This window comes from Bemisia tabaci, chromosome 5 (genome assembly GCF_918797505.1).
Source record: "Bemisia tabaci chromosome 5, PGI_BMITA_v3".
NCBI lineage: Eukaryota > Metazoa > Arthropoda > Insecta > Hemiptera > Aleyrodidae > Bemisia > Bemisia tabaci.
Genome location: NC_092797.1, coordinates 15108997 through 15123595, shown reverse-complemented (window position 1 = coordinate 15123595; position 14599 = coordinate 15108997). Strand labels below are relative to the sequence as shown.

At 36.4% G+C, this 14599-nt stretch overlaps 1 protein-coding gene across 3 annotated transcripts; it reads right to left on the bottom strand.

The window, feature by feature from the left end:
* On the bottom strand, positions 1-13578 carry Ets97D (DNA-binding protein Ets97D). Of its 3 annotated transcripts, none has more exons than XM_019058864.2 (11): positions 13320-13577; positions 12169-12342; positions 11336-11433; positions 10390-10486; positions 9261-9384; positions 7286-7436; positions 6143-6271; positions 5352-5564; positions 2746-2919; positions 1572-1795; positions 1-913 (listed from the first exon to the last, which is right to left on the bottom strand). In XM_019058864.2, the coding sequence occupies exons 2-11, from the start codon at positions 12204-12206 to the stop codon at positions 761-763; spliced, it is 1401 nt and encodes a 466-aa protein (XP_018914409.2). In that variant the 5' UTR covers positions 12207-12342; positions 13320-13577; the 3' UTR covers positions 1-760. The 3 variants fall into 3 exon arrangements, with proteins under 3 accessions (XP_018914409.2, XP_072156420.1, XP_072156421.1); XM_072300319.1 differs by lacking the exon at positions 13320-13577 and adding an exon at positions 13016-13265; XM_072300320.1 differs by lacking the exon at positions 6143-6271 and having other exon boundaries at positions 13320-13578.
* Positions 13579-14599: the final 1021 nt, after the last annotated feature.

Below are 14599 nucleotides of genomic sequence, written 5' to 3'. Positions count from 1 at the left end.
TTATCAACCAAAAAAAAATTTATTTCAGGTAAAAAAATATTACATGGGTACAGAAAATATGAAATTATTCTCGGAAAATGTTTTAAGAAAGGGAAACGTAAAAAAATAATTTCCTCAAGATCAACTGAATAACAACGTGGCCACTGGCCACTTTATTTATATAGAAGTTAAGTGATACCTTCATTGTGAGAATTTAAAAGACTGGTGAAATATCTCACTAAAAATGAAAAAAATCCGCCATGTTCCTCTTCAAGTTATCAGTAACAAAAAACTTTTTAAACATCAAATTTTCTTCAAATTGTCATTAATCTACTTTAAATGATCTAAATGATTCAGTAAAAACAGCCAAAGTCTTTTTATTTGTTGGAAAAAAAAGTTGTGAAAGAACAGTAAGTCTGCACTTGTCTGCCAGGCAACAGTATCTTCTGCTGTCATGAGCCAATTGACACTTTTTTCTGCGAACTTCCAATTGAAAATTTCCGTACTTGCTTTCCTGTTATATTTATAGTTCTCTCACCACACTATGTCATATGTATTGTCAAAAATTACTTTCATAAGTTTCCATAATGTTTCATCCAGTCATTTTGTACTTAATAATACCTACATATAAGACTTAGGTAAGAGTGGAGACAGATCTAGACCTGAGCAAACAATTGCTTACAAGGGCATGGAGCGAGGAGACTACATAAGTGCAATCTAATTGAAAGTTAACATGAGAAAGCACGATTTCAATTACATACTTCATCATCATGAAATATTTTCAGAGATCCATCAAATCTTCTGGACTGTAATTTATTACTTTACCATGTTGTGCTGCACATTCTGTCACAAGATTCCTTAATTCTTTTGCATCGTATCCAATAATATCCTTCAAGTTACAGACAAACTTATAAACAAACCTTTTTGACTGAACCTGAAAAATTCAAACAGAGACATGAGCAAAATCAAAGTTAGAAAGTTACCAGAACATGGAATTTTAAATTCATTTACAAAATCTAGCATTGACAAAATATGGGTCCTTTTTTGGGACAATACAGTACGTAAGAAAAGTAAACATTGATTTTAGCATTTCAGAGCATTTTCAACAGAAAAAATAAAATGGTAGCAGAGACTTAAAACACTGCCAACATGTTACATTGTTTGGAAGTTTCATCATAGAATTGTATTTGCATAGATCGAATAAGGTATTGTACAGACCTATTAGGTACATCCTGAGTTTCAAAAAAACTTTCAAGTTTGAGAAGAGACAATAAGGGCATCTATGCATTGCCACAATGATGGTAAAGGAAGAGCGAAAACTTTTCAACTTCTTGAAAGCCCCTAATACTTCAGAACTCAAAAATGTACGAATAAGATTCATTATTCCTGTTTCAAATTTCTAGAGATGATGCTTATTTAAAAGACCTGTAAAATTTTCCCCGACAACAGTAAAATTTCATACATTTTTAGAGACATTTTAACTCACCTAATTTTTTCATGATGAACACATTCCATAAAAAAAACTATCGTTTTTCCTTAAAAAAATATAATTAATAGTGTAAAGTCAGTTTATCCTTTGATTTAATGCTCACCTTTGATATCATGTCACCTTCATAGTAATAACGCAAAGCACGGCTCAATTTTTCATAGTTCATAGTTGGCTTATGCTTCTTTTGTCCCCACAGCCTTGCAACTTCCTCTGGATTCACAAATCTGAATTCACCTTTTGCACCGCGCCATCGAATGATATCCACATGCTTCCAGTCAGTTAATAATTCCAGTAAAAATTGCCATAGTTGTATCTGACCGTTATTGCCTTTAAACAAGAGCAATCATAAATTTTCAGTGCTCATATTTTATTGAGGATTCTTCAACATTTTTTGCAAATTCAAAAAATATTTACTGCTACTCATTGGGTAATTACTCTTATTCAAATGCAAAACAATTGCAATACTTGTATGCGGCTACTTGCACGAAAAGAGACCTTGAATCTCAGGAGCAAAGTTTTCGGAATACCTAGCAGTTTTCGTTAAGTTGAAGCAAAATAACCATCAAGCAGTAACCCGAAGAATATATTACGTGAGGATTCCTCCATTTTTATCCTGGCAAAGGTCATAAAGCCCAATTCACACTATCAAACATTTCATCCGACTCTTGGATGTAACTTGTTGAATGAAAAGTTAGATAGTGTGATATTGACGAGAAAAAACGACAATTTGATGAAAAATTGGATGGAAACTTGAATTTGACGTCACATTCAACTTTTCAAAAATTAAAAAAAAAAAAAAATGGAACGAAATCTTCCAACCAACATGAGCCGAAGCTGTATCTTCACGAACCGCAGGCTGATAACGATATCACACTGCAACAGTAATTGAATCGAATTGTTTTGCATCCAACTTTCCATCCAACTTTTCGTTCAATTATGTCGGATGAAAAGTTTCATAGTGTGAATTGGGCTTAAGATTGCATTGCACTGCACTGCATTTTATTTGAACAATAATTTTAAGCCCCTGACAAATTAGATCTAAAGTTGCAACAAAACAAATATAAATTGATCTTGATTTAGGTCACCCACTTTTTGGTTTGGTTGTTCAACTTTTGGTTATTAAAGGCAGTCCCGGTAATTACACACACAGCTGATTATTGAACAGCGCATTTTTGAGCTTATTCCCAAACTTCTCGTACTCTAGACACGGCATACCAAAAAATAAGTATAGCTTTACTGATTTTACTACAACTATATAAAATAAAGGCTATAGCTACCTGAACGGTTTGGAGAGGGAAGACTGAATGCTTCTTCCGCTTTCTGAAGAACTATTCGAGGTTTGGAGAGCACTGGAGGTCTTGAATTTATGATGTCATTATCTAATGGTTTCTTTGCACAAGTTTTCTTGGCTCTTGCAACAGGTTTAAGTTCAGGTATTGCGTGTGTGACAGCTATTCAAAAATATGATAAAACAAGACTTAGAGTGATAATTGAAAAATCATATGGTTTCATAGGTTTTGCACAGTTTCCTCAGTCAGGTTTCTCTATTCTCCCCTTATTTTCCAACAAGTATAATTGGGAGACATACGTTTGAACTGCAAATTTTGGTTTGCCACACGTATAGAAAGATCCATAAATGAAAGGCCATCCTCCCACTGAGGATACTTTCCTAAGAGAGGGCGATGGCATACTACTTAAATTAAATCAATGTGGATGAATGCAGATTGATGACGTCAAAAAGTTGTTCTTACAGCTGAGATTCACTGAGAAAGTGTTCAAACCTAGGTTACACTCTGGACTAGAAACTAAGACTAGACTATGATGAAGGGGAGCTATGTGATTGGAGGGCTATGTTGATCAGAGGATCCACAGTCTTATTCCAAACCCTTCATGAGGCCAAATAATCAATTAACTAGAGGCACTTTCTCGCAAGGCAACGACCAGTTGATTATTCTGCTTCACAGAGGGCTAGTAACCAGTTGCCTTATCAACATGGCTGACCAATCATATAGGTTCATTCCATATTATGTGGTTTAATCTTAACCACCAAACAAACAAATAATTTCAATAATCAGCTTGCTGGCATGGAATACAGTTTAAGGGTTGAAATGCAGGTAGATTGGCTCATTTGAACGACTAAGGCTTGCCAAAGACAATCAACCCCTAAACTGACTGAGCCGTTCACTTGACTCCGCCCCTTACACACCACTTTCCTTGGCAAGGATTATAGACAGAGTGTTGGTGATTTTACAACGTACTTCAAAATGCAGTGTAAAATTGTCATTTTTGGAAATAAAATGCTCATTCACACAGAATTTCTCCTCAAACAGAAATGATGTTGGAAAGACCGCTTGCCTCGATTTTGTTTTAAAAACATCTTCGGTCTTGAAAGCAGAAAGTCTAGAGGTTAAGCTGCTCTGATAATGGGCCCAATTAGACCCAAAATGCGTCTGCGGTTGCCTACTTGATTGGTCATAACTAATGTTATACCATACAGCATTTCTCTCTAAGAGAAAATTATGCTCAGGGGAGCTTTTTTCCTCTAAAAATGAGAATATCAGTTTTCTACTGAATTCTAATGTAGGTTGGCAAAATCACCACCACTCTGTCTAAACATCTTATGCGACTTAGCACAATCTGTTTGTAGATTATATGTATTATGAACGGCTCAAGCTTAGATCAAGATTCAAAGGAAATTGAACTCGTAACTTGTTGGCATGTCTTACATACTTGCTTTTATGGCACAAAAAAAAACTTGAAATAAAAAAAAGCGTTAGCTGCTAATATCGTTCCGACTCATTTATCGGAGAATTGAGCGTTTCGTATCGGCCCCTCTGCAATTATGAGATTAGTCCAAAGATCCTGTAGGAACTTAAATTAATGACTCAGGTGGTGCTTTTGAGCCAACTTTCAAAGAATTAAAGGCATTTTTTCAAAATCTACAGTCCATGACCAAAGTGCTGTCCTCGCTGTATGACGCGTAACCCTTCAATTTTTAGTTTAGTCCAAAGACCTCATAGGAACTTAAATTAATGAACCAGGTGGTTCTCTTATGTCAACTTTCGAAGAATTAAAGGCATTTTTTTTTAAAATTTACACTCCTTGAAAATGAGCTGTTTGTGTCATGTCGCGGAGCAAAGTGCCCTACTTTTGGGCCTTGTAATCCCTTGAATTTTGAGTTTGGCCCAAAGATCTTTTAGGAACTTAAATTAATGACCCAGGTGATGTGTTTGATGCCCACTTTTAAAGAAGTAAAGGCATTTTTCAAAATTTACAGTCCCTCGAAATGAGCTTTCCGTGTGATTTTGCTGAAAATGGACCTCTAACCTAATTTGACCCTAGCCCCCCAAATTTTAGCGTACCCCAAAATCGTTTGACGTGCATAAGGAGACCATAGATATGGTGTTCTGTGCCAATTTTGAATGAAATCGAACAGATAGATTCTGAGATCGCTGTACACAGATTTGGGGGACATCGGACGGACGGACACACATTTTTTCAAGTATGGTTATTTTGACTCCTGGGACCTTAAAACGTCCAGAAATGATAAAATTTCAACTTCTTTTTTTTTCCTTGGAGGATGACAATACTTCCTCTCTACCCTAGGGAAGCGAGAAAGTAAAAATTAGCCAAATGACTGAGGAAACTCTAGATAAGGATAAAAAATATTTCATTTCCCACATTTGCACTAAATCGTTGCAAGTTTGCCATTGGTTATTAGTTTCTCCCATCAGCTTACTATCAGTTGACATCATTTTATTTGTGTTGGCTTCATACAACCAATATGGCACCACAGAAACACCTTTGTCTCAGGTTCAAGAGCCTGACACGGCTTGCAACACTCTGGATTGAAATAAAAGAAATCCAAGCATCTGGTGCTTACCGACTAGTTTGCATTTACGCAATAGTTCCAGATGAGTCCAAAACAGATCACCAGGATCATTAGGAACTCTCTTATGAAACTCTGATACGTTCATCTTGCACAGGTCTTGACCATTTATGTTCCAGTCTCTCATATCAATGCCTGACAAATTGAATTTCCTCATCGCCCATTGCAACCAGAATCCAACATGCAAAGGATTCCATAGGTTCGGATCTGAAAGAGATAATCATGAATTCAACAAGAGTAGATGAAGAATCATTCAAACTTTCATAGAGTTCAGTCTGCTAAAATGATGAGAAATTCAGCCAATGCAGAAGTCACAGTTGACAAGCTTATTGTGGAATTTCACTCGAAAAAGATAAGATAGAAATTTGAAATGAATGCTGTAGGAAAACGTCCTGTTCTTTCTTTACTTTTAATATTTACATCAAGATCAATTCACACAGGTTAGTTATTTCTGTGAACAAATTTTGAGGTCCTACTACGCAGTAACAGCAAGACGTTTAAATGTAATGCATTTCTGAGATCAGTTCGGGATGATGAAAAAATGGATAAATCAACTGATGAACCTCCATCTGCAAACCCCAAAGACAGAGGAGGATAAATATTTCTAATAAGCCCTCATTCTGATGTTGGATACTCACAAGCTAAATTTTTCCTGAGAAGTTATAGGGAGAAAGACTATTATGAATTATTACAAAAAAGAGAATAAATGGATAAATAAATAAATAAATACATGAACACTTCAGAAAGTCATGTTCGTAAAATGACAAGATATTCAGGATACCCACCTTCAGGTATGTTCAATTCCATCCTTTCTCTTTTAAACTGTGGATCTACTACCCAGCGAACAACTTCTTGATCTTTATCCTCCACGCCTTCTAAATCTGAATTGCTTGCTTCATCTACGTCATCAGATCCTATGAGAACCACAAAAATCAACAGTCCAACAACATAATTGGATTAAATTTTGCAATCATGAACTGCGATATGTGGCTTAGATTGGAAACAACATATGTGCTATTGGTTCCTCAAAGCACTTAAAAGTTTTTACAGTTGAACTAAAAATTGAAGTTCCTTTTGAAGCAAAATGTAGTCCAATTCATATTCTTGAGATGATTTGTGATTAAGAAGAGTTCTGGAGTCTGGTTACCATTGAATGAGCATTCAGAGTGTTTCAAAAAATATGTGGAAGAGCTAACTGAACTTGGAACTTTTTAGTCGAAAAAACAAAAAGGTGATAATCCTCAAGCATGAGGACATTACGTCAAATGCAATAAAAGCTTAGAAAGTGTTACTCTCAGACTTGAGTAGGAAGAAAGTTTTACACAAAGGTAGACTGGCCGCAGGGAAGAACAGAAAAATTCCCGGTGGGCAGATGGGTTTGAGGAGATGCGTGTGAAGGGAGGTGGGGGGGCTGTCACCAGCACATTCGGCTTCAGTACAATGTGATACATGGGTATAATAAATAACTAAGTGATGTTTAGAGCAAAGATAGTTTTTTTACAGTTCCAAATTTTCTCCTGAATTTTGATATATCCTGTCTCTCCGACAATTTCTTAACTAGTAACGTCTCCTTGACTGTACAAGATTTTACAATACACAATATCCTAACTTTTTCCTGACCTTCCAAGGGTAATGGACAGAAAATTATTTTCAGAGGACAAGTTTACTGCAAGATTTAAGTGAAATGGTGCAAACCATGGTTTCGGCTGGGCACACAAATTAAAGGTTTGACAGCAAAATTTCCTGTACTTTAACTTTTTTCTGGGTTCTCTCCAACTTCTCTGGAGCTTGTCGCCTTATTGCGATCTAAAAATATACTTTGGGTAATCATTGAATGATGTTTGAAAGTATATAAGTGTCAGCTAGAATTTTTAAATAGTATGATAAAAAATCTAAAAACATATTATTCCCAATTAAAAGTGACTGACCGTTATCCATGTTCAAATATTCTTCAGCAGGCTTCAAAACATCTATTATATTTATTTTTTTTACTTCATCCTCAAGTTTTAATTCAACATGCATTTGTACCATTCCGTCTCCTTCGACACCTTGCTCCACTAAATTCTTTTCATCATCTAGCTGTGAACATGATATAGAAAGTAAGTTACAAGCATGATGCAGTTTAAGTGTTTTCAAGAGAATAAATACATTAAATAAATAGATAAATAAATAAATACAGTAAATAAATACATCAATACAGTATTTGAAGCATTGGCGATGAAAAAAATTTAAAATTTTTTAGAGCCTAAAACATTCGATTACAAGTTGATTACCAGAAATACCTCTCAGATGGAATTCTTTCATTTGCTTTTGCCACCGGTTCTATAAAATTATTGTGTCCATCCCGTCAGAAAGATACCCGCACACACCTTATGGGAAATGGCTCTCTCTACAATCTGATGAAACTTGGATATGTTGCTCAGCTAGTCATACTGATCAAAAGTTCTCTGGGCCGAAAGAGATCCCACGAGCGGTTTTCGAGGTATTCGCCGTTTTATGTGCGTAATTTGAGGTTTTGCAGGCTGGACCATTGTGCTGTGCTTCTTGTGCCCTTCCCTTTCAGTCCACTCCGGCCGCTCTCCGCTTCCCCACCACCCATACCAGAGGCTCGGACTCTGACGCTCACAAGGCTTTGCTCATCGTTGCCGAGTCGGTTGGTCTTAATCACCGTGAGCGTCAGAGTCCGAGTGGCAGGGAAGCGGAGAGCGGCCATAGTGGACTGAAGGGGAAGGGCACAAGAAGCAACGTACAATGGTCCGGCCAGTGAAACCTCAATTTACACACATAAAACGGCGAATATTTCGAAAACTGCTTGTGGGATTTCTTTCGGCCGATGAGAACTTTTGATCGGAATGACTAGCTGAGCAACATATCCAAGTTTCGTCAGATTGTAGAGAGAGCCATTTCCCATAAGATCTGTGCAGGGTCCTTTCAAACACACATTAAAAAATATTTTGTCCATCTTTCAGAATTTTAAAGCTTGCAAGTACAAAATAAGAAAAATCAAGTAAATTGAAGTACCTCAAGCACTTATACAAACCATGGTAAATACTCTTACAGATCCTATCAAAAATGAGGTATTCATGGTGCAACAAGTAAGGTGCAAGCAATGGGCCTGTTGCTAACTTTTGCTAGAGCAAAAATAAGAGTTGTTCCTTACAGATAATGTCTCAAAAATCATGATGAGCATGTCGGCAAACTCTGAAACGCACTCCTAACTTCACTATCTACGTAAGAAATTAGCGTTTCTTTAAGATTCCCGCTTCAAAAAGGATACTATAGCACAAGGATACATGGCCAACGCTTCCGCGCGCAAGTTGAGGAGAGCACGAGATCAATCAAGGCGGATATCTAACAACACGAGAAAAATGTGAATGTAAACATGCCGATTGTTATCGGGTGGTTAGAATCATCGTCCCGTCACAAGTGTTTTGGCAGATTGGCGTCGGCTATATTGAATATTGCGTAGTATTCTTGTGAGCAGGGGTTGGATGGAATTACTCCTCTAACAAAGTGTTCACCTGTGCTGTGGTATCGTTTTTAAAGCAGGAAGCTCAAAAAAACTCATATTTCTTGCGCAAATTGTGAAGTAAGGGGTGCATTTCAGACTTTGCTGATGCGCTCATTATGATTTTTGAGACACTTTGTGTGAGTAACGACTCTTATTTTTGCTCTAGCAAAAGTTTGCAACAGGCCCATTGAAGTTGAAGCATGTCAGGGTTAATTGCTGTAAAAAAATGGAGATTTATGAAGAGATCGGACATAACTTTCAATTTCTCTTCAAAACTTTGACATTTGATGAGGCTTTAAATTAATTTTTTAGTGGGTTGCTTTGCTCTGAATTAACTTGGATTTGAATTGGAGGAAATGGATTTCCTTCATTTCGAAAATTTTTCAACTTACTTGCTGATTATCTAGAAGCCAAATTCCACAGTCAGAGAGGCTCACACTGACTTTTTCTTCCACTAATCTCCTCAATTTATACAATGGTTCTTCAATGTCTAAATGCACGACAATAAACGATTCCCTGAAAGCCGTAAATCAAAAATTGAAAATAAATAAGCATGAAAATCATATTTCAGACTCATGTTTGTGGCAGGTGCATTAAAATCTGAAAGAGCCACCTATTGCAGTGCTCCACTTGGTTTTGAAAAATTCGAATTTTTGACACCCCCCCCCCCCTTTCCAAAGGGGAGTAGGCACTTAAGTGGGAAGTGGGAGAGTTTCGGGATGACACTTTTGGACCATTCTTATTGAAATGTAGTTCAAAACAAAATGTTGAGGTGAAAAAAGTTGAATTATTGCTTTCAACCTCAAGAGAACGACATTTCAAGCAAAACTGGCAAATATTATATATGTACTTTAAATTCAGGTCTTTTTGGTCCACATCGGTCATTTACAATGATCACCCCATTTTGAAAAGAAAAAAGTGTTGGATATCCAAGGATTAAATGTTGCAAAACTGCTTATACAGTAATCATACAAAGATCAAAGGGGAGAGCAGCCACATTACGAAAAGTAAGTTTAAATATTGTATCTTAGGGTCAATCTTGCATTAATTATTATTAGTTGTGGGAAAAAATAATCTTAATGCCATTTGAAAGTAATACTAGAATAGAGCAATTACATAAAATCTTTTCCATTATAGAAAAATTGTTAACATCGTCTGATAGAGACTAATCTTTACCATTTTTACTCAATTCCGTTCTGCAGAAAAGTTTGCTTCAGGAACTGAGAGTGGTCTTCCTGAAAACATTTTGTTGATTCACATTTATTTAGGCGGATGGTGACATAACCCAAAGATCTACATTCACTTATCATCTGCATTTAAGACATTTGTCAAAGTTGACAACTGTGGTATTTAGAAAACTTTCTCCGACGTCTTGACGCCTTGTTATGACACTGATGTTGGATGGCTTGGCTCATCATTCATTCTAGTCCCATCCATTTGAATACGCACATCTACTAGGGTGCATATTGCTTGGTGGAAACTCTCAAAATAAAATTGCAAACGATGTACTGAAAAACTTACTCTGATGTTGGCTCTTCTTCAATTTGTGACTCATTAGTGTAATCACAACTTGTGTCCAATCTGCCACTGTTCGTGTCACTTTCTTCCATTTCTTCCGCTGAAAAATAAAATATGAAGCGCATTTAATAGAAAAAGATGAACTTCCACGTGTAGCCTGGTTCATTGCCTCCTAAGAATTCTTCATTAAATAATAAACATGCCGTCATTTTTCAATTAATGAGCTCCTTGGTACTCATCAAAATATCACCGATTTCTACATAAATTTTGAAACAGACCTCTATCTTTTCAGTTTTTTTTCCCAAGTTAAAAATTTTTCCGCAACTCTGTTCCAATTGCATGAAACCTTTTCAATAGAATGAATCAAGCAAGAGGAAAAATTGTTTTTAGGAAATTCTCAGTTTTCCTATACAATGACGTAACATTTTTTCCTCAGATTTTCCTGACTGGACAATATTCAGACAGTAGGTAGACGCATCCTATTAAAATTTTTCAGTTCTTATAGGATGCATGTTGATGCTGATCAAAGAGTAAGCGAGATGAGGATTTTTTGACAAGAGTTTTTCTACTGAATATTTATTTCAAATGACATATACCTCTTACACCTTCAGTTATAAGTACATACATATTTTATAGTTCGCATGAAAATTCTGTAAGAGATTTTAAATCTTTTTAGAAGTTAAAAGTCTTAATAAGAATAAGAGCCCCTTTGTTTCAGCATTTTTTGTGTCATCATTACTTTTAACTGTTCCATGACTTTAGGGCATACAATAGTCTTCTGTAAGCACGGATCACTACGTTGTTTTTGGAACATTATATTTTTTTACATACATTTTTTTTTTTTTTTTCTAAATGCACAAAATGTCATTGAAGAATACTGTTCAGCCAGAGAGGAAATAAAAAGAGATAAACAACCAACAACTTCAACTGAAGCAGACTCAATACTCACACTCTATTTTCATTCGTTTGGAGGAATCCGATGTAGAGGGAAGGTCATCATTTTTGGAGGCACTTGATGAATGCTGGTCTTTCAGGGTGACAGACCCACTGAAAAAAAAAATGAATGGTACCATTAACTCTTATTCATACTTATTTTTCAATTTATATGACTTGTACAAAATATTGAGATCAATTTAGATTCCTTGGACATCAACTTGCCAGCTGTATGACATGAAATGGCAATCAGGATGAAACTGAGAGTATGTGGGTCTCAATGGTGGTTTGGTGCTTTCTCTAGCATTGATGGGTCTCAAGCAAAGGAATGGGTCAATTAATTTTAAAATCCACCCTTGCAGTGCATGACAAAATTAATTTGTACAGAAGTCAGATTAATGAGTTTCAATCACTACAAAGTCCATACTAACTCAAACAAACTTAGTTGCTGTTAGCTCTCAAATGCTTATGGCAATATCGACAGTGAAACTACCATACTACGTATCTCATTTGCGGTGTTTAAAAATCTCCGCTTCCATTTCATTTTCTTTGAGAGCAAATCAATGTCATTCCGCATTCTTTTCACTGAGTTGCACAGAGTAGAACAATCTTGTAAGTTCTCAAGAATTGATGTTGATTAGTTTTCCATTTACAAAAATAAAGTGTGACAGGAAGTCTACAACGTCGCAAACCGAGATACATGGTACAGTAGTTTCAGCGTCAATATAAGCTTGGCAGCAAAATAATTCAGTTCACTTCAGGTAGAAGAGACTATTGATGATTTGATGATAATTGATGGGTTACAGATAAAAAGTTATTCTGTGATTTAGTAAGTTCTAAGGCTGTTACCCTGGAGTCCGTTTCCTTAGAATGTTAACCTCAGTCATTGGAATTTTATGCTCAGCAATGGCGTCAGATAGTGATCACATAGCTCTCCAAAATGCAGGAATGATGCCCTTGTTTCTCTGTTTGCAGTCACAGAAATTGCTTCAATTCATGAAAGTGAAAAACCAACTCCCAATTCTGTAAAACAAACAATGACAGAAGATCACAATTAAAGAAACACATGAAACTCATCAAGTAAAATCACATGAACTGAAAATCCATGTAGCAGGTTCATGCGTACACCTCCAGAAAATGTCCTTCGTCATAAAATGCTCTGGGTGCAACATTATGCTCTCAATGTGACGCCTTAAATTGAAAGAAAATTTTCTAACTCTACTTTATCCCTCCCTCTTTCAACCCTGGTAAAAACAAAAATCTGCTTGAGCACACAGCAATTAAATTCAAAATAATAGCTGCTACACAGTCAACCATAATTATAGGGTGATGTAAGTTCGGGTCTGTTATAGGATGCTAAAAATTTAGGTTCCAATTTGGCTCATTCTCACCTTGTAACGATCTGTTAATCAGAGAGATCTTCAAACTAGAGAGGTGCTGATGGACATCCCAAAAAGTACCGATGTAGAGCCTTCTGCAGAGAAAGCCTGCCACACTTCTTAGGACTAGCACGCTTTTCCAGACTCAGATTTTATCGTTTTACTAACTACACATCTTTTTGATCCTATGACACGTGCTGGCTGGCTGGCGTTGTAAATTTATGCAATACTCTGTCATCTCAGTTTATGTCAATTGTGCGCAATTTATTGCGTGTTTCGTGTCAGGATAAACGCCACGAGTGAGGATTTTTCTTTACCTACGGCCCACTTTCAGTTTCATTCCTAGTGCACAAAAATGTTAAACTGTGTGAGGAGGTCAACTCAGAGGGGAAGACAGTCACGAGTATACAGCATTGTCGTCTAATTCACTGGTTCCTCGTTTGTGAAAAGGGCATTCCATCAATTTGTCTTTCTGTTTGCAAAGAAGATAGCGGTATGGTGCAAAGATCCTTGCTCAGCTGGTTAAAATTCACTTGAGGAATCCAAATGCCCCTCGAAGAAAGCTCGAAATGCTTCCTTGAGACTAGTTAAAAATAAAGTAGGACTAAAAGTTACACTCACCGCGAAATAATAGGAACTGAAGGCCGACAGGAAGTAAAAGCACTTGTTCTTCAGTAAGGGATACTCTGGGTGCCAAATCTATGAAGGTGGAAATTTTTCAAAATTAGAGATGTACTAAAACCAGTTGAGTGAATGGTAGTGTTTTTTTCAAAATTTACCCTTTACTGCTGAATGAGCAGCTTCGGAAGAAAGCTGCTTCTTGGATTTCCTTCTGGATTTGCAATGTTGTCTTGTTCTAACCTAAAAAATTTTGTTGTCATTAGTAGGGGAGGGGGGGGCGAGGGGGAAGGGGGAAGTAAACAAACCAACGTGAAAGTTGAAAGTGTTTTCATGTACTTATGGTACTTTTGACGTTTTGAACCTTAAGTCTTTACTCTTCATAATTGCTTTCCTGTATTAATTAAATATTTTGTAAATATAGTTCCTAAAGATAATCTTCTCGTAAGTCACTACTGATGAAAAGCGATTTCAATGATCGAATCAACGATCCAATTAAAAGATGAGTTCGGAATCTGAAAGTATACTGGAGCAGGTTTGTAACAAGCTGTAGAAGTAAATCTTTTTGTGAACGTTTCCCATCAGTGCTACGCACAGACCATAACTGTAATGCTGTTAAACTGCAAACCCCAAATTTCTATTATTATAAATTACAAACCAAAAAGTTACAACTTTTCAATTTTCTGTGAAATAGCGGATTTTCCATTAAGTACTTAACGTCGCCTATGAGCAGCTGATTGGCTGACTCTAAGACTTTAAGATTTTAACCCCTCGTAACCTGAGAGAGCTACTTTAATTTTTTGCGGTTGAAGGCTGCAATACGCACCAAATAGTCGAAACACCAACCTTTTGAATCTTTGATCTTGGAATGATCATTTCGAAAAGTCATATTTATGCTTCTGTTGCGCTAGATTGAGATGTAAGCCTTGCCAAGAGGCTGGAGGGGTCTCTCTCAGTCACTTGGACCCCAAAAGTAAGGTGAAGGAAGACAGAGAATGTGTTAAGCATGGCAAAATCGATAACCAACTTAGAAAGTTTGTATCCTTCCTGTTTTTCATTTCTCACACTGGAAATGTTACTATTATCTTTCTCCATGATGTAGAGCCCTTGAGAACATCAAGTTGAAATTTTGCAGTCTATCAATGTTAGTTTTTTCCATATTTCAACAACTTTCCTTCACAGCTCCTTCAAAACGCATCTATTTATCTCTCATTTTTGAGAAAACTCAAAGAGAAGATGTCTTGCAATTGTATAAATGCTAGACTCAATTTTACATCACAGTC